Genomic DNA, 27462 nt, shown 5'->3' with positions numbered 1-27462 from the left:
TTTTTTTTTTGGTACTTCATTTTATTGGATGGTTTTCTGTTTTCCAAATCAAGTGGTTCATAATCTTAAATCAGAAATATTTCAAAAAGTATAAAACCTGTTCATCCAAAAACTGCTTAAGGTTCTGAAAATGTAGTTCCATGTACATAAAATGAAACACTTCAAAAATTAATCTTTTGTTGAGGTGAGTGCAACTTTGCTTCTTTTGGAAAATTTAGTCAATGACTGTGTTGTCTAGCTTCCTTTTCTTTGCCTTTGTATTCTCTGAATGAGGTTGTTTAAGCCCACCTCCACACTTCTTTACATCTATATTCTGGCAGTTACCCGAATATTTTTCTTCCATCTTTCTCTCTGCTTCAGAATTAGAAACCTGAGGTGATTCAACCTGTAAATCCAGAAAATAATGCAGGTAAAAATTCAACTGTTTTACATTATAAAAATTGTAGTTAGATAACATATAATAATGAATCCTTTTGCATCATTAGTATATTGAAATGTCTCCAGTCTCAAAGCAGGCCAGCATAAGAGTATTTAAAGAGACTTTGTTATTAAAGCATCACAGTTACATGGGTGCTGCTCAGCTATCCTCATCTTACTACCAGTATGTTTTGGGATTATGTTTTCCTGAGACAGCAAAGAACTCTAAAACATACAAGAACCAGTGACTGGTACCTGGGAATTACGTTACTCAGCAGCTCTACAGAAAGCTAAAATGGGTTGTAACTTAAACAAAAACCATGAACTATCATCTCTTCCAAATGAAAGTTTGCCTTCTAGGCCTCAAATAATACTTTGTTAATAAGGTAAGGTGAAATCTTTATTTAGCACTGGGCTAAGTTCTGAGGGAGACATAACATAAGAAATGCTCTCTGCCCTTCTAGAGCTTATAATAATTAGTCCTATGTTTAAGAGGAATCTATATTCTTAATAAACAATAAGAATTTTAACAGTTTTACAGTACCTTCAAAGAACCCTTCATGTCTTTCTTTACTTTCATAGTAATTACATATTCCTCATTATTCAGAAGATGAGCTTTAGGGCCTATTTTCAAGTATGAAATAGTAGCATATGCTGTAAAACTGAAGTCTTCTCTGTAAAAGAAAAAAGTCCAGTCATAAAGGCATTTGAATAAGTCACAAACATAATAAAAGTAAATATATGAAAGCATTATATTATATGATGACAAACACTTCTTAAAGGTAACTTTTAAGGTAATGACTTTTAAAATCTCCAAAGAAATTTTTTTCAGGAATAAGAATCAAGTTCTTATGAATATTTTAAATTTGTTCAAGTAACTTTTCATAGCATCTTTCATAGCATCAAAAGCAACTAAGAAGCTTTAAAAAAAAACTGCAAAAAATAGTAAGTTTGTTTTATACTTAAGATACTGTTGTAGGAGGAAGTGAGCAATAATTTTCTCCAATTCATCACGTGGAAGTTTAGGGGAAACAACATCAGATACTCTCAATTTTGCTACACCCTTTCCCATCCAGGCATCAATAAGTTTCAGTGGTGTTAGCTTTTCATTTAGTTTTTCAGCTTGCTTCAGTATCTTGATTAAATCTCTGCAGTACTCAGTTACATTCTTCTTTTCAAATACTACAAAGAAAGAGATATCCATACAGAGTGAATAAAGATTAGAACAACTATACAAAAATGTGAAGTATTGGCTTACAAATACATAGGTAATTGACCAGAATGGGCTCACTACGGTTTTTATCTATTTTTGTCTCTCCTATTCATTGGCTACAGATGGTTAGTAAATGATAAACACCACACCTAACTGTTAGTCCCTTTTTTACGTAACTTTCCCTAAAAGTTATCTGAAAGATGCTTACATTCACTATCTCCAATGGCAAATGCAATTTTGGAAGGACATTAACCATAGGCTTAGTTTCCTAAAATCATTATCAATGATACCTTCTTCAACTTTATTTAAAACCTTATTTTTGCCTACAATAGAATTTTTCAGAGCAAAACTCCCCCTTTGATTGTTAGATCACACTCTAAGGTCCTCATGTTCTAGATATGTTTGCTATATGCAGTCCCAAACTCAAATCATGTTACTTAGTTTAAAAGTAAAAAATTCCACAATGAACTCACAAATGTCTTTACGGCAGTTATCACACATTTTGTTGCAAGCTGCTGAATTCCATACTTCATCAAAATGTTGAGCTATCAGCATACGGCGACATCTGAAAACAGTAGAAATATAATTGATAAGCATTAGCCAATAGCTTAACAAAGATCTCCTAAGCAAAAGTATTTCAAAGTGTAAGAGGATAAATTTTAAAATGTCTTATCTTTTGTTTTAAATTGTTATCACAATAAAATAATAAAAGAAATATTCCAAAAGCATTAAGTGTCTACTATATGCTAGGCACTATGCTAAGCACTGAGGATACAAAAACAAAAACAAGTCTGATCTCAAAGAGCTTACATTCTCCCTGGGGAAGTATAATATAGGACTTTACTAGGAAACTAAGGACCTGGGAGATGAAGTAACGACCAGAATTTTTTTTTTCTTTTTGCTAACTCTAATGTCATCGGTTGAGTTTTAATACCTCAGGTATGATTTACTGGAATAGGGTGATTATGAAGGGGGCAGCTAGGTGGTAGAGTACATAGTCAAGAAGACCTGAGTTCAAATCCAGCCTCAGACACTAGCTGTGTGACCCAGGACAAGTCACTTACCCCCATGAGCCTCAATTTCCTCATCTGGAAAATAAGCTGGAGAAAGAAACTGCAAACCACTCCAGTATCTTTGCCAAGAAAACCCCAACTGAAGTCACAAAGAGTTGGACACGACTAAACAACAATGATTTATTGGAACCACTTAAGTTCTAAAAAGAAAAAAAAAATTCCCTCTCCCTATCTTTCTCTCAGTATTATTATTATATGCAACAGGAAAACGCGTAGGAATAACAAAAATTCAAACCTATATATAATTATTTGATACATAATTATTCAGTTCAGGAGTCTGTTGTAGCAGTTTATAAAGACATCTACAATTCTAATGGAAAAAACTTGTTTTATTTAAATAAAACTCAGAAAAGTAACCAAATATTTTCAGATATTTTTCAGATCTTTTCTATTTGAAAAGGCTTCAATTTGGCCATCGTTCAAATCCTACAGAAGTCTTAACTCTGAATTATGATGAAACTTGAAGTAGATTTTGGGGCAGCAAACACAATTGAGTACTAGGTAGGCAAGACACTGTACAGAAATGCACTACTTCTAGTTCTTATAGACAATTCCAGAATGATTCATAGGACAGCATTGATCTCAATTGTCTGATTAGTATAAAGAAAAAGTGATGAGTTATAAGACAGGTAGTAAGGGTTCGAACCATTTTTGCTTTAGGGTTCACACAAGGGAAATGGGAAAACAAATACATAAGTAAGGCCAACTGGAATACAGATAAGACGTGCCTACACCTATCAAGTATCACACATGCTAGGAGGCAAAATAAGAACTACTTTAAAAGCTCCATTAATTTATTCCTTTACATATATACTCATATATATTTGTATAGTGATTCCACTTTACAATCTATTTTGCAATCCATCTACAATGGACAATTTCATGTATCTGTATACAATTCTCTTTTCAAAGTTATATTAAAAACTTTTTAAATCACAGAATTGTTCAATGGTTTGTGAGCTCCAAAAGGAAGGAATCGTTTCATTTTTGTCTTTGTTTCTTTAGACAACCCCAAAAAGCCTGACACTTATTAAATGGTAATTGTGTAAATGACTAGTTTTAACTAAGAAGTTATAAAATATATATATATTCATAAATGTAAAAATAAAACTTACTTGTATATATTATGGCAGTATGACACCATTTCATAAAGTTTCTGTTGACCTACATTTTCCATTACCACCATTGAACTTATTCTGAATATGTCTCCAAAACCAGAGTATAAAATACAGTCAGCTTTCAGGTCATCTCGACCTATGATATATTAGACAGAAATGTTACTCTTAATACTGAATTAAACACAAATGGTTTTAGCCCAAACATGAAAAAAACTTTAATGAAAGAAAACTGGCAACTTTTTATGGAATGGAGAACTGAACAACTAAAAAGTCTCCCATATGTGTGATAGGTGATCTACGTAGTTATCATCAAATAAATAAAACTATTCAATACGTGACGCTGTTAAATCTAAAATCTAAACTAATCCAGTAATGTGACGAACAGGAAAAGATAGCAAAACAAATTTTCTTAGCAAATTAAGGATGCAGGAGTATATAAATACAAAAATATGACAATAACCAAATACATATGTTGAAATTTTCCGTATTTGCAAATAACCCTGGATACAAAACTACCCAAGAAAACATATTTTAAATTCTCTCTTGAATTAAGAATTAAAGATGAATAATAAAAATATTTTGGTATAGACTACATCAATATTAAGTACAATGCTCTGCATATAAAGTATTTAATTCTTAGATATATATATTCTATGATACCTGCACGTCCACTCTCTTGGTAATAATTCTCCATGGACTTGCTCATTGAATGATGAATAACAAATCTCACATCTGGTTTATCAATTCCCATTCCAAACGCAACTGTTGCCACTACTACCTGAAATATTCCCAACAATTTAATTATTAGGTAAAATTGTGATTATTTTCAAAATCCCTGTATGTTTCCATTGATAAATATATACTTAACCTGAATTTTATTTGCTGACCATTTTTTATGAACTTCAGTCTTGTCATTTGGTTCCATATTTGCATGGTAAGCACCTGCTTGAATGCCCAGCTTCTGTAAACTAACTGTGACTTGCTCAGAATCCTTTTGGGAAAAACAATATATGATTCCTGTATAAAAATGCAAAATTTTTTATTACAAATGCCAGCTTGCCTCAAAAAAGCAACTCTGTTAAAATTAAACTTAAACCATTAAAAGGAAATTTTCAAAAGATCCTGATAAAACTACATATTAGCTAAAGGAAAATTATGGAGATGCCCAAAGCTATAGTGTTTAAATGCCTGAAAATAGGCTCTCAATTTCACTTATCCACTCATCCAAAATAGGAGAATTGAGTCTGCTTTATTTATCTTTTTCCCATTCCTGAGCTCCTAATAACTAAAATTATATCAGCCATATGCTGAATATAAAGGAAGAAACTAGTGTAATGGATAACTGATATAATGGACCACATACAAATGAAGTAGTTGGAATAAAAGGGAATAGACTTTTAAATCCTGATATAAAAAAAGTACTTTATTAATATGGAATTACCAAAATTGTGGACAAGTTTACCAAGCATAAAATACATTGGAATGCTCCCTAATCTTCCCCCAATTGGAAGCCAACATTCCCACACACATCCTTACCATCACTGGCCCCATCCAGGTTTAAGTCTTCCTCTCTCATCTCTCTCTACCACCACCTCAATCCAGCCTCTGTGTTACATTATCATACAACTATTATAGTAACCTACTACTAACTGATGTTGCTCCTGCTGGTCTCTGTTTTCTTTGTTGCATACTTTAGATTTATCTTTGCCCTTCGAATGATAAGTTCTAGATTCCATTTAACTTCCAGGGCAAGTGCCACTTCCTTCTCAAAACTGTTGTAGTATTCTTCAATATAATTCATTTGGTTGTCCAAAAAATTACTCTGTATTGCTTTTTATCTTTTTATAGTTAGAGTCTATTTCTGAAATTTGAATAAGTCCTCTGAGAACACAGACTACATTAAAGGTTTTTAATCATCTGTTCTAAGCACAGGAAATATGCATATAATACATGTTCAATAAACGTTAATTAATTATAATTCACATAAGGAAACCAGATGAACTAAATGAAACTAATTTTACTACAAACAAAAGATGCATCCAAGCAATTCTACATACTTTTTCTAAAATCTATGACTGAGTTGAATAAAACTAAACTATTACATTCTAAATTTGCAAAAAATAAATTATGTCCTAAATTATAACCTATTAAGTTTCCAATTAGAAAACAACCAACTTCAGTTTCCACTTTTTACAGGGAAGGCATTGCTAAGTCTTCAAAATTGTTATTTTTCCTATATTACCAGACTGTCCTTTGTATCTCCCGTTAATGAGTTTCACAATGTCCTCGATGAAATCCTCAGTGTTTGAGGGCTTCTGACGAACCTAGAAAATACATTAACTTTAAAGCAATCACTAAATCATCATCCTGACACAACTTTTTTTTTTTTTTACTAAACTTTCATAAACACAGTACATATAATCCTCTCCTTTATTCACCTCATATGGCTCTCTCCTGCCACCCCCTGGAGTTTGTTTTTAGTCATGATTTTTTAAATTTACTACAAAAGAGAGGGCCAGTTATGAAGTTTAGGATGTCACGTTCATTAGATCATGAAATTCTGTAATAAATCACTGCTTAGGATAATAAAATACATTTAATCCTATTAAGACTAATCTGAAAATAATGGAAAATAGAGTAGTAACCCTAAAGGGCATTTTAAGATGTCTAAATTTTATGCTTAAATATAGTGCATAATTAAGAGCCAAACAAGGAACTATTAACAAATCTATATTCATATTTCAGCCAAGAATAAGCATTCCATTATAACACCTAAGGTCTCATTGTAAAGTGAATACTAACCTCCCCAAAAGAGAAAATATGTCTAAATTGTATACACTTGAATTTATCCTATTTCTACATTTCCTATTAGAGGCTGGTTTTAGTTGACAGTCCTTGGGAAAACACAAGGTCTGATGAACTCTAATAAAAGATTGTAGGGGATGATGGAAGGGAGGGCATGGGGAGGACGGAGCAATTTGAGGTCGCCACTCATGGGGAGGGACAGGATCAAAAGAGAGAATAGAAGTAATGGGGGACAGGATAGGATGGAGGGAAATATAGTTAGTCTTATACAACACGACTATTATGGAAGTCATTTGCAAAACTACACAGATTTGGCCTATACTGAATTGCTTACCTTCCAAAGGGAAGGGGTGGGGAGGGAGGGAGGAAGAGAAGTTGGAACTCAAAAGTTTTAGGAACAACTGTCGAGTACTGTTCTTGCCACTAGGAAATAAGAAATACAGGTAAAGGGGTATAGAAAGTTATTTGGCCCTACAGGACAAAAGAGAAGATGGAGACAAGGGCAGAGAGGGATAATAGAAGAGACAGCAGATTGGTGATAGGGGCAATTAGAATGCTTGGTGTTTTGGGGTGGGGGGAGGGGACAAAAGGGGAGAAAATTTGGAACCCAAAATTTTGTGAAAATGAATGTTAAAAGTTAAATAAATAAATTAATTAAATTTAATAAAAAAAAGATTGTAATACACAAGAGATATACACACTTATAGGTTACAGCTTCAAATAATGGAATAATGGGGTCCCTAAAAAGAAAGAGAGTTGATGTCACAAGGGCTGGTATAGCATGGAGTCTTAGAAATTTTAACCAAAGGAGCTTTAAACTGAAAAGGGAAGGGCAGAGAGAAAACTGCTTTTCTTTATCCACCAAGCTATAGCTACCACAGAGACAAGCTTCATTGTAGAATAGTAGTAGGGTTGCCCCAAAATACACAGGAGAAAAAAAAAATCTAAGAAAAAAGCCATCAAAAAAGCCCATAACTTCAACTGTCTCTACACAAATAAACAAAATATAGGTAGTACATTTCCTGAAGGAATTCACACCTTTCATTATCCTTCATTCTCTCTTCCTTTGCTTTAAGTTCTACCAAATAGTTAACATCTTAATCATTTCTTCTCTCCCTCTCTCTTTTCTTTCTTTTTTTTTTAAAATTAATTTATTTAACTTTTAACATTCATTTTAACAAAACTTTGGGTTCCAAATTTTCTCCCCTTTTGTCCCCTCCCCCCCCAAACACCAAGCATTCTAATTGCCCCTATGACCAATCTGCTCTCTCTTCTATCATCCCTCTCTGCCCTTGTCTCCATTTTCTCTTTTGTCCTGAAGGGCCAGATAACTTTCTATACCCCTTTACCTGTATTTCTTATTTCCTAGTGGCAAGAACATTACTCGACAGTTGTTCCTAACACTTTGAGTTCCAACTTCTTTACCTCCCTCCCTCCCCACCCCTTCCCTTTGGAGGGCAAGCAATTCAATATAGGCCAAATCTGTGTAGTTTTGCAAATGACTTCCATAATAGTTGTGTTGTATAAGACTAACTATATTTCCCTCCATCCTATCCTGTCCCCCATTACTTCTACTCTCCTTTGATCCTCTCCCTCCCCATGAGTATCGACCTCAAATTGCTCCGTCCTCCCCATGTCCTCCCTTCCATCATCCCCCCCACCCTGCTTATCCCCTTATCCCCCACTTTCCTGTATTGTAAGATAGGGTTTCATACCAAAATGAGTGTGCATTTTATTCCTTCCTTTAGTGGAATGTGATGAGAGTAAGCTTCATGTTTTTCTCTCACCTCCTCTCTTTATCCCTCCACTAATAAGTCTTTTGCTTGCCTCTTTTATGAGAGATAATTTGCCCCATTCCATTTCTCCCTTTCTCCTCCCAATATATTTCTCTTTCACTGCTTGATTTCATTTTTTTAAGATATGAGCCCATCCTCTTCAATTCACTCTGTGCACTCTGTCTCTATGTGTGTGTGTGTGTGTGTGTGCGCATGTGTGTATGTGTGTAATCCCACCCAGTATCCAGATACTGAAAAGTTTCAAGAGTTACAAATATTGTCTTTCCGTGTAGGAATGTAAACAGTTCAACTTTAGTAAGTCCCTTATGACTTCTCTTTGCTGTTCACCTTTTCATGGTTCTCTTCATTCTTGTGTTTGAAAGTCAAATTTTCTTTTCAGCTCTGGTCTTTTCATCAAGAATGCTTGAAAGTCCTCTATTTCATTGAAAGACCAATTTTTCCCCTTAAGTAGTATACTCAGTTTTGCTGGGTAGGTGATTCTTGGTTTTAGTCCTAGTTCCTTTGACTTCTGGAATATCCTATTCCATGCCCTTTGATCCCTTAATGTAGAAGCTGCTAGATCTTGTGTTATCCTGATTGTATTTCCACAATACTTGAATTGTTTCTTTCTAGCTGCTTGCAATATTTTCTCCTTGACCTGGGAACTCTGGAATTTGGCCACAATGTTCCTAGGAGTTTCTCTTTTTGGATCTCTTTCAGGCGGTGATCTGTGGATTCCTTTAATACTTATTTTGCCCTCTGGTTCTAGAATCTCAGGGCAGTTTTCCTTCATAATTTCATGAAAGATGATGTCTAGGCTCTTTTTTTGATCATGGCTTTCAGGTAGGCCCATAATTTTTAAATTGTCTCTCCTGGATCTATTTTCCAGGTCAGTTGTTTTTCCAATGAGGTATTTCACATTATCTTCCATTTTTTCATTCTTTTGGTTTTGTTTTGTGATTTCTTGGTTTCTCATAAAGTCATTAGCCTCCATCTGTTCCATTCTAATTTTGAAAGAACTATTTTCTTCAGTGAGCTTTTGAATCTCCTTTTCCATTTGGCTAATTCTGCTTTTGAAAGCATTCTTCTCCTCACTGGCTTTTTGAACCTCTTTTGCCAATTGAGTTAGCCTATTTTTCGAAGGGTTTTCTTCAGCATTTTTTTGGGTCTCCTTTAGCAGGGTGCTGACCTGCTGTTCATGCTTTGACTGCATGTCTCTCATTTTTATTCCCAGCTTTTCCTCCACTTCTCTAACTTGATTTTCAAAATCCTTTCTGAGCTCTTCCATGGCCTGAGCCCATTGAGTGGGCTGGGATATAGAAGCCTTGACTTCTGTGTCTTTGCCTGATGGTAAGCATTGTTCTTCCTCATCAGAAAGGAAGGGAGGAAATGCCTGTTCACCAAGAAAGTAACCTTCTATAGTCTTATTTCTTTTCCCTTTTCTGGGCATTTTCCCAGCCAGTGACTTGACTTCAGAATATTCTCTTCACACCCACTTCGCCTCTGGATCCTCCCAGCCAACGCTTGGGGTCTGAGATTCAAAAGCTGCTTCCCAGCCTGGGGGCTTTTGGCGGGGGCAGGGCTGCTATTCAGCGTGAGATTAAGTTCAGATGCTCAGGTCAGGGCAGGGCTGCCTCACGGGCTCAGTTCCCTCAGGGGGTTTATGCAGAGACCTTCAACAATGGATCAGGGCTCCTGCCTGCTTGGGGAGCCCTGGTCTACTCCCGCCTCCACTGTTGCCTCCCGAGGGGGCCTGAGTTATGGGGGCACCCCACTCCCCTCTCGACCCGCCAAAGAGACCCTCTCACCGACCCCCATCACCTGTGGGTGGAGGGACCCGCGCGGCGGCTGGAGATCCCGTCCCTGAAACCTGCTCGGATCTGCAACTCTCGGTGCTGTGGCCACGGCAGGGCTGTGCTTGGCGCCCAGTCCGCGGCACCCAGTCCACGGCACAAAGGACCTTTTGCGAGAGGTTTGCAGGTCCCTCTGGAACAGAAATCTCCTTCGCTCCAATGTTCTGTGGCCTCTGGTGCTGCAGAATTTGCAGTGAGTTGCTGTTTACAGATGTTCTATGGGTTGTGGGTTCGGAGCTATGTGTATGTGCGTCTTTCTACTCCACCATCTTGGCTCCGCCCTCCCTCTCTCTTTTCTAAAAAACTGTCCTCATCCACTAATTCCTTCCCAGCTGCTAGAAAAGTGTCCAGGTCTCTTCCAGTACTTAAAACAAACAAAACACTTCATTTGATGTTCCATTTCCTCAATCTCTTCTCCCTTTCAGAGTCAAATTCTCAGAAAGAGCTGCCTAGACTCACTACCTCCATTACTTCTTGTATGCATCTTACTTTTCAATCCCGTCATCTAACCCCCCCTACTCAACTGAGGCTGCTCTCTTCCAAGACAATGCCTTTAGCTTGATTTAAGGACGAATTTCCTAACAATTCAAGCTATCCAACAGCATAACAAGAGGCCTGAGAAAGAAGAAGGTACAGTGATGTTCACCAGAGTTCAAGAAGAGGCTACATACTACTTACTGGGTATGTTGTAGAAGGGTTAATTTATCCAGTTATTGGTAAGGACTAGAGAGCCTCTCAGGTTCCACATGAGACTATTTGAAAAGTTGTGTTAAATATTTGCTCATTCTCTAGTTACAGCAATTTTACACACGCACACACACACACACACACACACACACACACGTACTTGTAAAAAAAAGGCAAAGGTAAGTCTTCTCTACTAAAATTTCATGTAGTATAGTCAATTCACATAAAAGCTTACATGCCTCATAATAAAGATTTGGTCGATTAAAAGATGCAGTAAATGTAAAGCACTTCTCAACACATAAAATTTTCTGAGCATCCTTCAAAACGTGGCTGGTAGCAGTTGCTGTCAAACCAATTAGTGATGTATTAGGGAACTGTCGCTTTAAAATACCAAGTGCCTTATAATCTGGAAAAAAAAATGGGAAAAAAACTGTTAAAGGCATCCTTCCCCACCTGCAAAAATTAAAGTAGGTCACACACTGTAACAATGTATGAATTAATACAATTAATTGTTGATTTCAATTACTACATGAAGTATTATTACGAATAACATTTCTCTAGTGCTTTTGAGCCTAAAAAAGCACCTTCCTCACAACAGTCGTGTGAAGTAGGTAATGCAAATATTATTGTCCTTTAATGGCTAAACACAGACTTCCTCTACCCACTTGGCCACCTCAGCTGCCTCTAAGTAGTAGTATTTGCCTCCAGAATTGAATTTAACAAATTCTTCAGGAAGAGCTTCTTTGTCAGAGGGTAAACATCAAGAACTAAGGAACAACTTACTTCTGGCCAGGTTTAGTGAGGCATCTGACAAAATATTCTACTCTCTCAAAATATCTTCTGTTGAAAAAAAAAAGGAAAGATGTGTCCTAGATTCAGAAGTCTAGTCAACAAGCATTTTTACACCACTTACTGTCTGCCAGAAACTGTACTATGTGCTGGGGATAAAAGAGCCAAAGACAGTCCCTACCTTGAGGAGTTCACAATCTAATGGGTGAAAGAACACGTGCACAATTATGGGCAAACAAGATAAATGGAGATAATTTCAGAAAAACAGCACTAGCTTTAAGTGGGACTGGGAAAGACTTCTTGAAAGAGGCCACGAAAGCCAGGAGAATGAGCTAAGGAGGAATAACACTCCCGGCATGAAGGACAGTCAGTAAAAATGCACAGAGTATCTTGTAAATGAAACAGCAAGGAGGCCAGTGTCATTTGATTGAAGAGTACATGAAGGCCAGTGAGGTCTATGAATATAGAAAAGGTAGGAAGAGATCAGGTTATGATGAGCTTTAAAAGCCAAACAGGATTTTACATTGGAGTCTGGAGGCAATAGGGAACCACAAGAATTTACTCACTGAGGTATGATATTGTCAGCTTTGTACTTTAGGAAGATCACTTTGACAACTGAATGGAAGATGGACTAGAATGGGGAAAAACAAGGCAGAGGGACCAGCCACAAGTCTATTGCAGGCATCTATTTTTCTGGTATATATTTAGACCATAAACTATATGATTAGTATTAAATACAGGTAGACAAGACATACCAGGTCTGAAATCATGTCCCCATTGACTACAGCAATGAACTTCATCCACAGCAACTCTAGTAAATCGTCCTGCTTCATAGGCTTTCTCCAGCCTTGACATAAACATTTTGCTTTTAGCAATTTTCTCTGGGGTGACATAAATGAGCTTTAGCTTAGAGTTCTTATTTACCATTTCAGCATGAACCCATTTTACGTGTTCCTGTTATAAATAAACAGAAATTTTAAAAACCTACTGTTTTGCTAAAATGATTAGTAAAGGCATTAGTTATTATAATCTACTGCTACTACTACATATTACAATTTACTATTGTAAAAACATTCCTTATTATACAGTTCAGGTTCTTCCAGCATATCCTCAGCAGACAAAATCGCATTCATTCAAAATACTTTTAATAAATAGTCTTAAAATGTATACAATATTCAGAGTTTTATGCTAGATGCTGAGAAATACAAAGAATGAATTAAAGCAGGTTCCATGGTCTGGCACTCATAATCTAATTCAATATGACATAAACATGTATTATAAAATAATATGTGATAACTGAAAAACAAATAATGCACAAAGGGTACGGGGAGATGGCTTAAGAAATTAATTCTATTGAAAGGGCAGGTCAGAAATCTCATAATGCCACTTCCATCATCCTTCCTCTTCATGTTACTTACCCAGCAGCATATCAGCAGCCAGACTCTAATTCTGTCGAGGAAAACATCTAGCATAGGAGATCTTAATCTGGGGCCTGTGACCTTTCCCCTCACCCAATATTTTGATTAATTTATTTCAACATAATTGGTTTCCTTTGGAATCCTATGCATTTTATTTTACGTATTTAAAATATTATTCTGAAAAGGCATCTGGCTTCACCTGACACAAAAAAAGTTAAAGAACTCCTGCTTTAGAAGGGCTGACAAAGGAATGAACTGAGCAAGGTCTAGAATAGGTGTTATTAACCTTGGGTCCTCAGCCTTCCAAGGGATTAGTAGATTTCAAGGGATCTGTGAACTTAGATGGGGAAAAAATACCTTTTAATTTTCACTAATCTCTAACTGAAATTTTGTATTTTCTTCATTGATTTAAGAAACATTACTGAGAGAAGGCATGTTTAGGCTTCTTCAAAATGACAATGGAGTCAATGATACAAAAAAGGCCAAGAATCCCTGGACTGATTGGTATTTTTAATCTACCTAGGTTTTAGATCACCTAAAGCATTATTCTTACCAAACCTCTTGTAAAAGTGGGAGATGAGCATGGGAGAATGGGAAAAAAATGGAAAATGTTTTATGATGCATATGTGTTTAGTCTCTACACAGAATAAACTCCTTAAGAGCAAGCTATCTTGCCTATAAATTATTTTTCATTTGTTTATTGCATAATTACATATCCCTTATTATTACTATAGGATTCTAATTATAACAAGTTACCAATGTATAGCTTTAGAGGAACAAGAGACTATGAACCTACCTCTAATACCTATCCAAAACATACCTTAGTGCTGGAAGCATTTAGCAAAGTAGCTGAAACTCCCAGTTGTTCTAAAACCATTAACTGATCTTCCATAAGAGAAATCAAAGGGCAGATCACAAGTGTGAAACCTGAAAGATAACATTTCTGCTTTAAACTTTACAATATCCTCGGTCTGCTATTAGGTAAATATGGGCCAACAGGCAAAAATCTGAAAACTATGCAGAAGTCTTAATATTTGTTCATTTTTCTTGTCTTATCAGTATTCCAATATAGTCTGATATTCTAAACACTTTTTTGAATGATCAATTTACAGCATTTTGGTTTTTTTAAAACTTAAATACACAATAAGAAAAAGAAACATATTGCAAACTTAAATATTGAAACTTAAAGACAAAATATAAGAAAAAAAAGCACTGCCATGTGCACAGCAGAACATGAGAAGATTCAAAATATATAAAAATAAATTTCCATTTCAAGAAAGCCTATATAATAAATACTACACATTGCATTCAGAGCTGTCCATCTTTACGTCCTTGTAAGTTTTTTTTTGTTGTCTGCTATGCACTTCTTTCTTTGTAAGCCCCCAAGAAGGCTACAATTAAGCACAGATATATATAGATATATACAAACATACATATGTACACATATACACACAAAGATATAGATATAGATCGAAATATGAGTAATATTTCAAGAGTATTAGTCATGCCAATAACATCTTTGGATCAAACTTTTAAGGTGATGTATATGGATACTGTAGAAGGGTATCTGCAAGGAGCCTGCCTACAGCTTACACAAAAAAGAAAACAGCAACCTATAAATTTATAAATGTTCATTTCATGGTAGCATTTAATACATCATATCAGTCTACATTCATTGCTGGGTTTGAGTCCAAGTGAAGACATTAAATTAATAGCTTTTTCTGAAAACTATAGCCTTTCCTTTTTTTATGTTCCTTCCCATAGCTAAGATTGACACAGTCTTAAAAACTCTGAACAGTATTAATAAGAAGAACAATGCTTACTTCAACACTTCAAGATTCCAGGATTTAATCAGTGCACACACTTCCTTCACTGAAATAGAATGTAATCTTAATATTGCCTTCATGAGTTGTTCTAACCAAAAAAAAAAATATCTGGTTGTCAGTCCCATGATGATGTTAATATTGATTTCAGTCAGGTCCAACTCTTTATAACCCCATTTGAGATTTTCTCAGCAAAGATACTAGAACGATTTGCCATTTCCTTCTCTAGCTCATTTTACAGATGAGGAACTAGGCAAACGGGGTGAAGTGACTTGCCCAGAGTCACACAGCTAGTAAGTGACTAAGGCCAGACTTGAAGTCAACATGAGTCTTCCTGACTTTAGGCCCAGTACTCTATGCACTGTGCCACTTAGCTTCTTAGCTGGTTCTCTGACAACATGTATCATTAGGTCATGCATATCATTAGGCTTTTCTAGGTTGACAGAATTTACAAGAGCTTGCATTCCATTGGCACATCCTTTCAGAAACCAGGGTTACCTCCATATTAAGGTAGCAGAATAGGACTTTAACAGAAGATGAATAATAATTACTTAAGTTACCCTACACTTACTTAGTGCTATACAGTTTTCAAAGTGATCTCTTATCTCAACTGATTCTCACAAAAATTTTTTAAGATAAACATGACAGATAATATTGTTCCAAATTTATAGAGATAAAGCAGAAAAGTTTTGTGTTCAATTGTTCAATGTCATACAATTGGTTAGTGGCAGAGCTGTGACTCAAATGCAAGTTTTCAAAGTGTTGGTCCAATACTCCTACTATACCCTGAGGCCCTTCTAATAGTTATGTTTCAAGGTCTACATGAAAACACTTTCCTAAGGGGAAAAGAATCACCTAAAATTGATTTAAAAAAACAACTAAACTAATAGGTAAATTTCTGCAGAGATGTACTCAACAAAAAATTTTGCAAAATTATTGCTCTATTTAGAAATTATTTTAAAGCTATATACAAACTAATATGAAAGAAAATCACATTTCCTCCCAATTTTAGTTAATTTTTCTTTCACATACCATCAGAACATACTGCCGGTAACTGGTAACACAAGCTCTTTCCACCTCCTGTAGGCATCACAAGAAATATTTCCTTTCCAGCCATTGTCACATTAATAGTTTCAAGCTGTAGAGGCCTAAACTTTTGCAGTTTAAAGACATTCTGCAGAGCATCTTTAACTTTCCCAGACCACGGAAAATCTAGGATGAGAAAGACACAAAATAAATTCTATACACTGGAACACTTAAAACCAACAAAATAATCAGAGGGGTGTTTTTCTAAAACATATGCAATATACATTAACAAAATACAGATGAACTAAGTGCAATAATTTTTTAACTTTTCAGGAACCACTCTTTTATCAAAAATATTGATTTATTTTTATGACTAACCTGACTATTTTAGGAAACAGTCAAACAAGGTCAATAAAATAAATATGGGAAAAAAAGATTTTTTTCATTCAGATAAAGCTAAAAATATTGGCAATTCCCAATTAACATACTAAGTATGGTAACCATGATTAAACATTTTTTGTTTTACTTTGGAATGTTCTGATAGTTATATTTCAATACAGGTTGTATGATGCACTGAGAAATAACAAAACCTAGCACATTTTGCTCACAGTACACAATTAATAAATATTTATCAATTTTTTTTTTACTTCAAATAAAAGGAAGCCAATTAACCAAGACTCTTAAATGGTGACACTTTTTTCTATACAGCTCATTTTCAAAAGAAACAAAGCACAAGAAAAGAAGTTATTTCAGACTTAGTAAAATAATGATAATGAATAATTTAGGATAAGCCCTAAAATCTTTACCTGATTTCAATACTTTTTGTATATTTAATATTCTGAAAGTTATCAATGAGGTTCCTAGTGACATCACTAAAATACTGCAAGATCCTGATTTATCAAAGATTCAATTACAAGAATATAGTAAATATATATTAAAAAGGCTTTCAACAAGATTCAAGCAGGAAGCTTAGTTAACACTAAGCAAATTTTGCAAGTATGGAAGTTAATCCAAATTTTACTATATCTTTCCAAAAAAATAACAAAATCTAAACCATGAAAACTAAATTCACAAGAATCTGCAAAGTTGTATCCCACACCCATATCTAACTCTCCCTTTCCCCTACTCCCTGAAAGGGCTGACCAGCATAACCTTTCTAAGACTGATGAAAAGTATCATACTAAATAGAGTAATTCAAATGTCAGTTTATTATCTCCTTCCCCTCGCCCCCCAAAAAAACCTCAGCAAGATAAAAAGTAAAACCTTGTTTATTCCAGCCCTCAGGTGAAGAATCCAATTCTGAGCTTGTCCCGGCACCTGAATCTTCTAGAGAGTCTTTAATTTTCTTCTTTAGGGCAGTTTTTTTCTTAATAAGTTCTTGCTGTCTTTCCAGAAGTTCTTGTATCTGAATTTCTATTGCTTGCAGCTCACTGGTGACAGAATCTAATTCCTCACTTAGCTCTACAGGAAATAAAAGAGGTTCACAAGGACCATAAAGAATTTATCAAACCTCAGAGTGTACTAGTGACTTTATTACATGATGCCCAGCAACCAAGTTATGGGGAGACACAAAATAAAAGAATTACCCAAATGAGGCTAGAGGAGGGTAATCAAGAGTTCCTACACCACCTATATTCTAATGACCAGACCTTAAAACATGGAATTTGAAATTTCCCATACCTAACTACTATAATAATGTCAATCACATCAATGTATTTATATATTTATTAACCTAGTGATAAATAGGGTTCACGACTATAACCTTGTTATATGTGCCTAGAGGCACAACAAGAAAAACTATGTATTACCTGGGGTTTCTTATCTTTTCAATTCATTAACTCTAATAAAAAAAAAATGCCATCCTGTATAGTTTTAGTCAATATCAACACTGAAATTACCAAGATATAGCACAGGAAGGGGTTTTCTCCCATAATAGTTCATTCAATTGACAACTGGAAACTGTTCATAGGTATCCCTAATGTTTTCCAATGTATCCAAATAAAGGTATACAAAACAATCAGTGTCATAGTTTTACAACCCTTCAATCTCAATTTCACTATTATTAACTGCTACCACATGACTTTGATATAACATAATAATAACTACACTACAAAATAAACAAGACACCACCTTGGATGACCTTTTATAGTGTCAGCTTTCTGACTACTATCTGCCTACATTTCTCCTCCCTCTCAGTCAAACTGAGAAAAAGCTGTCAATACTTATTTTTCCACTTCATCTCCTCTCACTCCTCAAACCCTTGCAATCGGGTTTCTATTCTACGCACTCAATTAAACTGTTCTCTCTAGAGTTACTAAGGGTCTCTTAATTGCCCAATATAACCAGCCTCTTCTCAGACCTCATTTTTCTTGACTTTTCTGCAGTATCTGACAGTGTCAACCACCTCTTCCTCCTGGATACTCTCTTGGGTTTTCATGATACTGATTTCTCCTGATTCTATTCCTTCCTGTTTAATTACTCCTTAGTCTTCCTTGCTGGATCAAAATCCATGTCTCAGTCCCTACATGTAGTACCACCTTGGCCACCTTCTCTTTCTCTTCTTTCTTTAATGATCCTAGAGCTCTCCTGAGCTCAACTAGCATGTTTATGAAGAGGACTCTCAGATTTAAATATTCAGTCCTAATTTCTCTGCTGAGCTCAAATCCCACATTCCAAGTGTCTATTAAACATTAATGTATCATAAGTATCTTAAATTCAACAAGTCTAAAACCAAACTTCTCATCTGTATTTTTATAATTTACCCTTTCTAAAATCCTCCCATTTCTGGTAAGTGTACCACCATCATTCCAGCCATCCATGACAACCCTTGGAGTCATCCTTAAATATTCACTCTCTTTTAACTCAAACATACAATCAGCTGCAAAGCCCTATTCATAATATTTCTACATATATCACATTCTTTCCTTTTCTTCCATTCATTTGGTCACCACCCCAATTCAAATCCACCTTATCATCAGGCCTGGACTATTGGAATACCCTTCTAATTAGTCCTCCTACTTCAAGTATCTTCCCCCTCCAAAGAGCTTACAAATTGATAATCCTAAAGCATAGGTGTGAACATATCATTATTCTTCTCAAAAAGTTTCAGTGGCTCCTAATTGCCTCTAGGATAAAATACAAACTCTTCCATTTGGCATTCAAAGTCCTTCACAATCTGGCTCCAGTGAACCTTTCCAGAGTTATTGTACATTCAGAGACTCTGTTCTATAAATGCCAAACAAGCTTGCCTACTTGTTCCCCATATATACAATTCCATATGCATTCCCATTTCTGTATCTTCGCACAGACTGTCCTTCACGACAGCAGTGTACTCTCTCCTTACCTCTATCTCACAGAATTCCTAGCTTCCTTCAAGGCTCAGCCCAAATGACGTGTCCTACATGAGCCCTAGCCTAATCTCTTAGCTGCCAGTGGTGCTCTTCCTCACTCCTGGGAGATTACTTAATACCCACTTTGTATTTATTTAACTGTATTCATGCTCCCCTTCCCCACAACAGAATAGAAGTTCCTTGAAGGAAGAAATTGTTCCAGTTTTGTCTCTGTATTCCCCAGTGCCTAACATGATATAGTAAACATCTGTTGAATAAATACACAAAGTCAACAAGTTGGGCTGTTCAAAAGAAATCATACAGTTCTGAGGCAGTCATTCATTAACTTATCCTATCAACCAAACTTACTTTTCAGGAATAGCTTACATACTTAGAGAATCTGAATCAAAAAGTAATGATAATAGTAACTGAGAAAAAGAAATGAAGGACAAGGCCTAGGCTCTTAAAACTTAAGCACTTCTTTTTATCACTAACTCCAGCCTAGTCTTCAGGATGGCAGAATGAGCCTTAAGGTAGAACCTGGATGTATCATTTCAAAATATTGTATGTCCCTGAGAGTTCGTGCTTATATAGATTTTTCACATATCATGGGTACTCAAGTCTGTGGTCAAGTCCATATTTACTATGATCTCCAGAAAGCCTTGATAATGGCTATTGCTTATGATTTGAAAATGTTTCTGCATGTTTAAATTTGAAGTAAGCAGAATTAGAAATAAATCAGAACTAAAAAAATGTAATTATTTCAACCTACCTGAAACTGATTCCATTTTCAAAACGTTTTACAATCCCTGAAGAAAAAGAAAGACTGATTAATAAATTTTGAAGTCTTATTTTCTATGCATTAATAGTACTTTCATTGATAAACATTAGAAAATGAATATGTGAATTGTTCCTAACTTATAAAAAGCCCTAACTAAGAAACATTATTCCAGCTGAGGATCCATCTCCCAGGTAGTGAGGATGTAAGAAAATTCTCTTCCCTCCTCTAAAATACTGCTCAAGCACTATCCCTTCCCAGTCATTTCATCTATTTTGAGATGACTGTTCTCTTCTCCCACTAAAGACCAATCTATAGTTGCCTACCAATAATCAAAGGTCCTAGTACACTTGTCTGGATGAAGACAAGATTGTTGCTATTATTATCACATATTAACATTATCACAATGAAAAACAGAAAAAGCAACAGACCTTTTTATTACAATGAAGGCACCTTGTTATGGAGATTGTAAATCGGTCTACAATAAAAGAAGCTTCCATAGGTAAATGAAGACTTGTACTGCAAATGAAAACCATGTTTTATTAAAAAGAAAATATACAAATACATTAAAATTAGCTTAATTAAAAAAGAAAAAAGATCCAGATTCCCCCATACTTTTCAAGACTATCCCCTAGGAACATCCCCTCTCCTGTCATCCCCAAGGTACTTGGCTTTTGTTGTTGTAGTTGGAGAAGAAAGGGGACATTTCACACACTTGCTAGCCATTTGGCAATAAATGCTTCTGTCATGGCAACCCAAGAAACAGAAAAAGTATAAAATGATCCCCCAATACTGTGTGATACAGTTTGCAGTGACGGTAGCAAGGTGGCAGAGAAAGGACAGAATCACACAGATGAACAAGAGGATATGTTACCTGAAAAACTGAATTCTGTCAATTCTGACATTCTTGCTATAAATGAAACCAGATAACAAAAAGAAGTTTCAGCTAAACATAAGGGTGGCTCATAGGTTCTCCCTGCAAAGACAAATAAAGGAGTTAGCAATGTCTGATTTTTTCATGCATGGAAGGACAAGAAAAAATATTTCATGGGACATTTGGTCATCTCATATTGTGGTGGTCATGAGAAGCATTTGCAAAACAACCAGTATGAATACAACTACAGTTAGTACCAACATCTGTTGCAAAGGATGAGGAGGTAGAGAAATTCTACAAAGAATTCAATCAGACCCTACAAATCCAATCAGTATATGCTTTAAAATTGGGTAACTTCAATGCAAAGCTGAACATAAGGAAAAAAAGAGGAAAAAATATATACTGGAAGAAGATTAAAAGTGAGGAAAGTCAACGGCTTATAGACTGTACAGAGACCTCATAAATCACATATACCTCTAATTCTGATCCACTAAAAAAAAATCAGAATCCTTCCATGTCCATCTAGCTGCCTCTCTTGAAGTTGATATTATAAAAGATAGTTTTTGTTACCATTTCTTTTTTTAAGTTAGAAAGGCAGCAAGCATAATGGACAGAGTCAAAAAGATTTCGGTTCAAGTCCTATTTCTCATTTACTAGTGTTTGGCTCATAGGCAAGTCATTTACCTTCCTATAACTAAAAGCTACAGATAAGTTGTGATCAACATCAGTAGAAGGTGTTGCCACACCAACAAAATCACAAGTCATTGAAATACTGAGGAACATATGGGGACCAAAGATAGTACAGGACTACTGCTCAAGGCAGACTACACAGTGGAAACTAGAGACAGAAAAAAGTACCAACGCTCATTTCTAATTCTGCTGCTATTTTATCTGGCAATAAAAATGCTTTCTGAACTAGAATAAATTAAATAATATCACTAGTAAAAAACTGATGTGCAAGCTACATAAGGAGATAAGAGAGCACCTAAACATCCTTGATGAGTTCATAACACAAGTTCTAAAGCAGCATCCTTTTGATAATGAAATAACTGGTAGGTATGAGTGCTGAGCACAACTAGTGATCTTGAAAAAAAAAAAAACAGAAGATGGCAGTGTAAGGTCAGGGACTCGCCTTAGCTCTCCCCCAAACTCCTCCAAATATCTTTAAAAAATGACTCTAAACAAATTCTAGAGCAGCTGAATTCACAAAAAAAAAATAGAGTGAAACAAATTTCCAGTCCAAGACAACTTGGAAGGTCAGCAGGAAGCATCTGGTACACCAAGATGCACAATCCAGCTAAGATCACACCACTGCAGACCAGGCTCCAGCAAATCCAGGGCAGGCCTCAGGGCCACTAAATCACTGGAAGCAGTAGTGGCTTCCAGACCTCTCAGCCCATAGACCCCAAAGACAACTAAGAAGGTCAGGAGGAAAGGTCTGTTGCACTTGGGTGAGAATGGAGTACCGTCCAACACAGGCCACAGTCCTAGACCCAAGAAACCAGAAACAGGCCTTAGGAGTGACTGAAGTGACAGAGGCAGCTTCCAGTGCTCTCAGCCCACAGACAGTAAAGGGGTCAAACAACTGGTCAGAAGATTACAGAGGTCTTTTTGCTAGCACTAATGTAGGACTCTGTTGCTTTGATGATATTGGTCCCAGTCCTGGGTGGCAATTTCAGAGTGAGTGGGAGCACTAACATAGCAGAGTTTGTGTCCACAGTAGAATGAGGACCCCCTCACAGTGCCAAGTGAGAAAAGAGTGCTTGTGGTCTCCCACAGACCAGAGCTCAGGCCTAGAGAGGAGCAAATACCTCTCCTTAGATCATCCCACCTTGGAAGAACTGAAAACTAGAAGTATCTCTGAAAACAGCTGCACAAAACTCCTTAAGCTTGGGGCAGTGCATCTTCTACCTTGGAAGTGGAGCCCTACTTTAACAAACAGTTAAAAGTCAAGTAATAGGCTAGGAAAATAAGCAAACCACGGGGGCAGGGAAAGGGGGAGAATTCTAACTATAGAAAGTTACTATGGTGACAAGGAAGATAAAACACATACTCAAAAGAAGCCAAAAAAAAGTCAAAGCTCCTACATCCAAAGCTTCCAAGAAAAATGTAAATTGATCTCAAGCCATGGAAGAGCTCAAAAAGGATTTTGAAAATCAAATAAGAGAGGTAGAGGAAAAACTGGTTAGAGAAATGAGTGATGCAAGAAAATCATGAAGAATGAATCAACAGCTTAATAAAAATGATACAAAAAAATACCGAAGAAAAGAGCACCTTAAAAAATAGACTAACCCAAATGGCAAAAAAAAGATCCAAGAAACCAATGGGGAGAAGAATGCCTTAAAAAGCAGAATTGGCCAAATGGAAAAGGAGGTTCAAAAGTGCATTGAAGATGATAATTTCTTCAAAATCAGAATGGAGCAAATGGAAGCTAATGATTCTTAGAAATCAAAAAACAATAAAACCAAACCAATAGAATGAAAAAATAGAAGACAATGTAAAATATCTCACTGAAAAAACAAATGACCTGGAAAATAGATACAAGGGAGATAATTTTAAAATTATTGGACTACCTGCAAGCTATGATCAAAAAAAGAGCCTAGACTCATCTTTCAAGAAATAATTAAGGTAAAAACTGCCCCAATATTCTAGAACCAAAGGGTAAAATAGAAATTGAAAGAATCCACTGATCACCTCCTGAAAGAGATTCCTAAATTAAAACTGCCAGGAATATTACAGCCAAATTCCAGAGTTCCTAAGTCAAAAAGAAAATACTGCAAGCAGCCAGAAAGAAACAATTCAAGTATTGTGAAGCCAAAGTCAGGATAACACAAGATTTAGAAGTTTCTACATTAAAGGAGTAGAGGGCTTGGAATAAAAGATTCTGAAGGGCAAAGGAGCTAGGATTAAAACCAAGAAACACCTACCCAGCAAAAATGAGTGTGGATATTCAACAAGATAGAGGACTTTCAAGCATTCTTGATGAAAAGACCAAAGGTGAATAGAAAAATCTGACTTTCAAATACAAGACTCAAGAGAAGCATAAAAAGGTAAACAGGAAAGGAAATCACAAGGGACTTTGGTTAAACTGTTTATATTCCTACATGGAAAGATAGTACTTGTAACTCATAAGACCTTTCTCATTATTAGGGTAGTTAGAAGGAGCATGTATAGACAGAAGGCACTGGTGTGAGTTGAATATGAAGGGATGAATCTAAAAAATAAAATTGATGGGGAAGAGAGAGGAATGTATTGGGAGAAAGAGAAAGGGAGACACAGAATGGGGTAAATTATTTCACATAAAAGAGGCAAGAAAAAGCTTTTACAGTGGAGTGGAAGAGGAGAAAGCGAGGGAATGAGTGACCCTTACTCTAATCAGAACTGGTTCAAAGAAGGAATAACATACATACTCATTTGGGTAAAGAAACCTATCTTACCCAACAGGAAAGTAGGAAGGGAAGAGAATAAGAGAAGAGGGATGAGAGTGACAGAAACAAAACACACTTTTGTGGAGGGACAGGGTGAAAGAAGAAAGAATAAAATAAAGGGGAATGGGGAAATGGGATGCAAAGAAATACAATGGGAAACAGTAACTGTGAAAAAAATTGAAGCAAGTTTTTTTGATAAAGGCCTCATTTTTCAAACACATAAGAGAAATGAGTCAAATTTACAAAACTATTCTAACTCACTAATGTCTGAAGAAATGCAAATTAAAACAATTCTAAGATACTACTTCACATCTATTAGATTGTTTAATCAGACAGAAAAGGTAAATGACAAATGTTGGCCGTATGTGGGAAAAATGAGAAATAGTGCATTGTTGGTGGAGTTGTGACCTGCTTTAACCATTCTGTGGAGCAATTTGGAACTATGCCCAAAGTGCTATAAAACCATGCATACCTTTTGACCTAGCAATACCACTAAGTCTGTATCCCAAAAGAAATAAAAAACAAAAATTAAAAAAGACCTATATGTACAAAAATATTTATAGCAACTCTTTTCTGGGGGATAAAGAATTAGAAACTGAGGGGATGCTCACCAACTGGGGAATGGCTAAACAAGTTATGGCATGTGATTAAGATGGAGTACTACTGTAGTATAAGAAATGATGAGCAGGATACTCTCAGAAAAACCTGGAAGACATGCATGGGTTGATGCAAAGTGAAATAATTGCAATATTGTGAGATGATCAGCTGTGAATGATTTAGCTATTCTCAGCAATACAACAATCCAAGACAACTCTGAAGGATTTATGAAAAATGCTATCAATCCTGAGAGAAAGAACTGATGGTGTTGGAATACAGATTGGAGCACACTTTTTTAACTTTATTTTTCTTGATTTTTTTTTTGTCTGTTTTCTTTTACAACATGACTATTACGGATATGTTTTGTATGACTACACATGTATAACCTGTATAAAACTGCATGCCTTTTCAACGAGGGGAATGGGGAGGGAGGGTGAGATTTTGAAACTCAAATTTTAAAAACAAATGTTAAAAATTGTTTTTACATGTAACTGGGGGAAAATAAAGTACTAAGTAAATTTTAAAATTTTTGAAAATATTTGCTACAAAAAAAAGATCAAACTACATGGGAAAGGCACCAGAGAATTAAAAAAAAAAAATGCTCTAATTTTTTTTGAAGGGGAGAGAAATAGAGTCTACAAACTATATACCAGTGATCTTGACTTAGATAACCTGGCAAAATTCTAGAATGTGTCATTAAAAAGATGGTTACTGAACACTTAAGAGAATAAGAAGTAATCACAAAGAGTCAATACGATTTCATAAAAAAAAAGTCTTAACATGCTAACGTCAGTTCCTTTTTTGACAGATTTACTGAAATGGTAGTCAAGGGAACACTTGATATACTTAACCAAGATTTTAGCAAAATTTTATAATTTCTCAGGCTACTCTCATAGAAAGATGGAGTTGTAGGCTAGACAATAACATAAGATGAATTCAAAATTAGTTGGACGGCTGGATCCAAAAACTAACGATTAATGGTTCTACAAAGGTCTCTAATGGAGAGCCTCAGGGATATATGATAGCCTATCATTTTTAACAATGATTTAGATGGAATGCTTATCAAATCTACAAGTTACACAAACCTGGGAGGAATAACTAACACACTGAATAGCAAATCCAGGATTTCAAAAGATCTTGACAGGTTAGAGTCCAGGGCTGAAAAGAAAAAAACAAAGATGTTAAAAAAGAGTTAGATTTTTGGGGAAAAAGATAAGGAGTTCTGCTTTAGACAGAGTGAATTTGAGATGCCTATGAGGGACATTTCTACCCATATGGAGATGTCTAGAAAGCAATTAGAGACATGGTATTGGAACTCAGAAGAGATATAAAAGTTGGATATGTATATCTGCATACCACAGATAGATGTCTTGCTGACAATACTGTAAACGTCAGGGAGAACAGCTAAAAAAACATACTTTCCTTCTGGGGAGTCTGACAATGCCACATACACCGACTATATTGTATGTTTTTGTTTAAGTGATTTTCTTTACTACAAGAGAACTTAATGTAGGAGAGGGGGAGGGTTACAAATCCAGGGGTCTGCCTACGATTAAAACTTTTGAAAGTGGCAAATAGGACAAATTGGATCTTGATTGTTTGGTCGGTTATCTCGACTTGGGAAAATAATGAAGAAAGCGTCAACAATGTAGATTAAATTTAAATATGTATCCAGGGTACTTCTCCCTGCCCCGCCCCAAGCCGACCGTTATTTACCAGCACAACCCTGGTTATATCCAGAAATGACTGATACGGAAACAAAGCATCAATACAGAATCTCAGAATAAGGCACAGAAGGGCTAGCTGGACAAAAGTTCATCTCCAAATTACCCCAAGTTGTGCTATTTACGCATCGGTAGCGGCTTGATAAAGAACACAACCTGACAGGCCTCACAAGTTGCACCGGAGCTCTCGAAAACTGTGCCTGGCGTGAAAAGCACGTAACTCTCCCTCCCAAACAAGCCACCAAAAGGGAAAACAAAAACCTGTCCTAAGCGGCCTTCCCAAATGATTCGGGTGGCCCACAGGCGGCTCCTTCCAGCAACACCGTGGCTTCCCTAATATTAGCCCAAACCCAGGCCCGCCCGGTCAATGAGTCACCCGCCAGGCCGCCGACTGGGAGGATGGGGTGAGGGAAAGGGGAGGGCCCCGCGGCCCCGTCAGTGCTCCTCAGTTGCTAACGAAGACAGCATCGCTGCAAGAGTCCAAAGCAGCAACTTCGGCGCTGCCGTTTTCCCGCCGGACAACAAACAGCAGAGCCCAGTTCTGACCCAAAGGCCAGCATCTCCATCCCGGGCCAGTTACTCACCCTCAGCGGTTCGGGACAGCTTCACTCTGCCGGAAGTCTTCTTCTCAGTCAAACGCGACGGCGCACGATCATTGGCTCGACCCTTACAGCCAATCAGAAGGAGTACCCTCCCCGGATTGGTCCTAGGGGCGGACCAAAGCCCTACGTCATG

At 36.3% G+C, this 27462-nt stretch overlaps 1 protein-coding gene across 4 annotated transcripts; it reads right to left on the bottom strand.

Annotated features, from left to right (window-relative positions):
* RECQL (RecQ like helicase) lies at positions 1–27446 on the bottom strand. Of its 4 annotated transcripts, none has more exons than XM_072653543.1 (18): positions 27312–27446; positions 26089–26161; positions 20979–21080; positions 20536–20623; positions 20099–20135; positions 17261–17458; positions 16004–16183; positions 13969–14075; positions 12486–12684; positions 11181–11347; positions 6064–6145; positions 4690–4838; positions 4482–4599; positions 3819–3957; positions 2104–2195; positions 1380–1599; positions 962–1091; positions 1–385 (listed from the first exon to the last, which is right to left on the bottom strand). In XM_072653543.1, the coding sequence occupies exons 5-18, from the start codon at positions 20112–20114 to the stop codon at positions 215–217; spliced, it is 1968 nt and encodes a 655-aa protein (XP_072509644.1). In that variant the 5' UTR covers positions 20115–20135; positions 20536–20623; positions 20979–21080; positions 26089–26161; positions 27312–27446; the 3' UTR covers positions 1–214. The 4 variants fall into 4 exon arrangements, with proteins under 4 accessions (XP_072509644.1, XP_072509645.1, XP_072509646.1 ...); XM_072653544.1 differs by having other exon boundaries at positions 27104–27323; XM_072653545.1 differs by lacking the exon at positions 27312–27446 and adding an exon at positions 26989–27085.
* Between the last annotated feature and the right edge of the window lie 16 nt (positions 27447–27462).

This window comes from Notamacropus eugenii, chromosome 3, assembly GCF_028372415.1.
Source record: "Notamacropus eugenii isolate mMacEug1 chromosome 3, mMacEug1.pri_v2, whole genome shotgun sequence".
In the NCBI taxonomy this organism is placed as follows: Eukaryota; Metazoa; Chordata; class Mammalia; order Diprotodontia; family Macropodidae; genus Notamacropus; species Notamacropus eugenii.
The sequence above is the reverse complement of the archived record's forward strand: the minus strand, read 5'-3'. Positions and strand labels throughout refer to the sequence as shown.

Bases quoted from the DNA above. Each gene is read 5' to 3' on its own strand.
- RECQL (XM_072653543.1), bottom strand. The intron at 12,685-13,968 runs GTATGTTTTGGA...TATTTATAACAG, and splicing joins TAAATGCTTCCAGCACTAAG to GAACACGTAAAATGGGTTCA. The intron at 4,839-6,063 runs GTAATATAGGAA...ATTTTTATACAG, and splicing joins GAGATACAAAGGACAGTCTG to GAATCATATATTGTTTTTCC.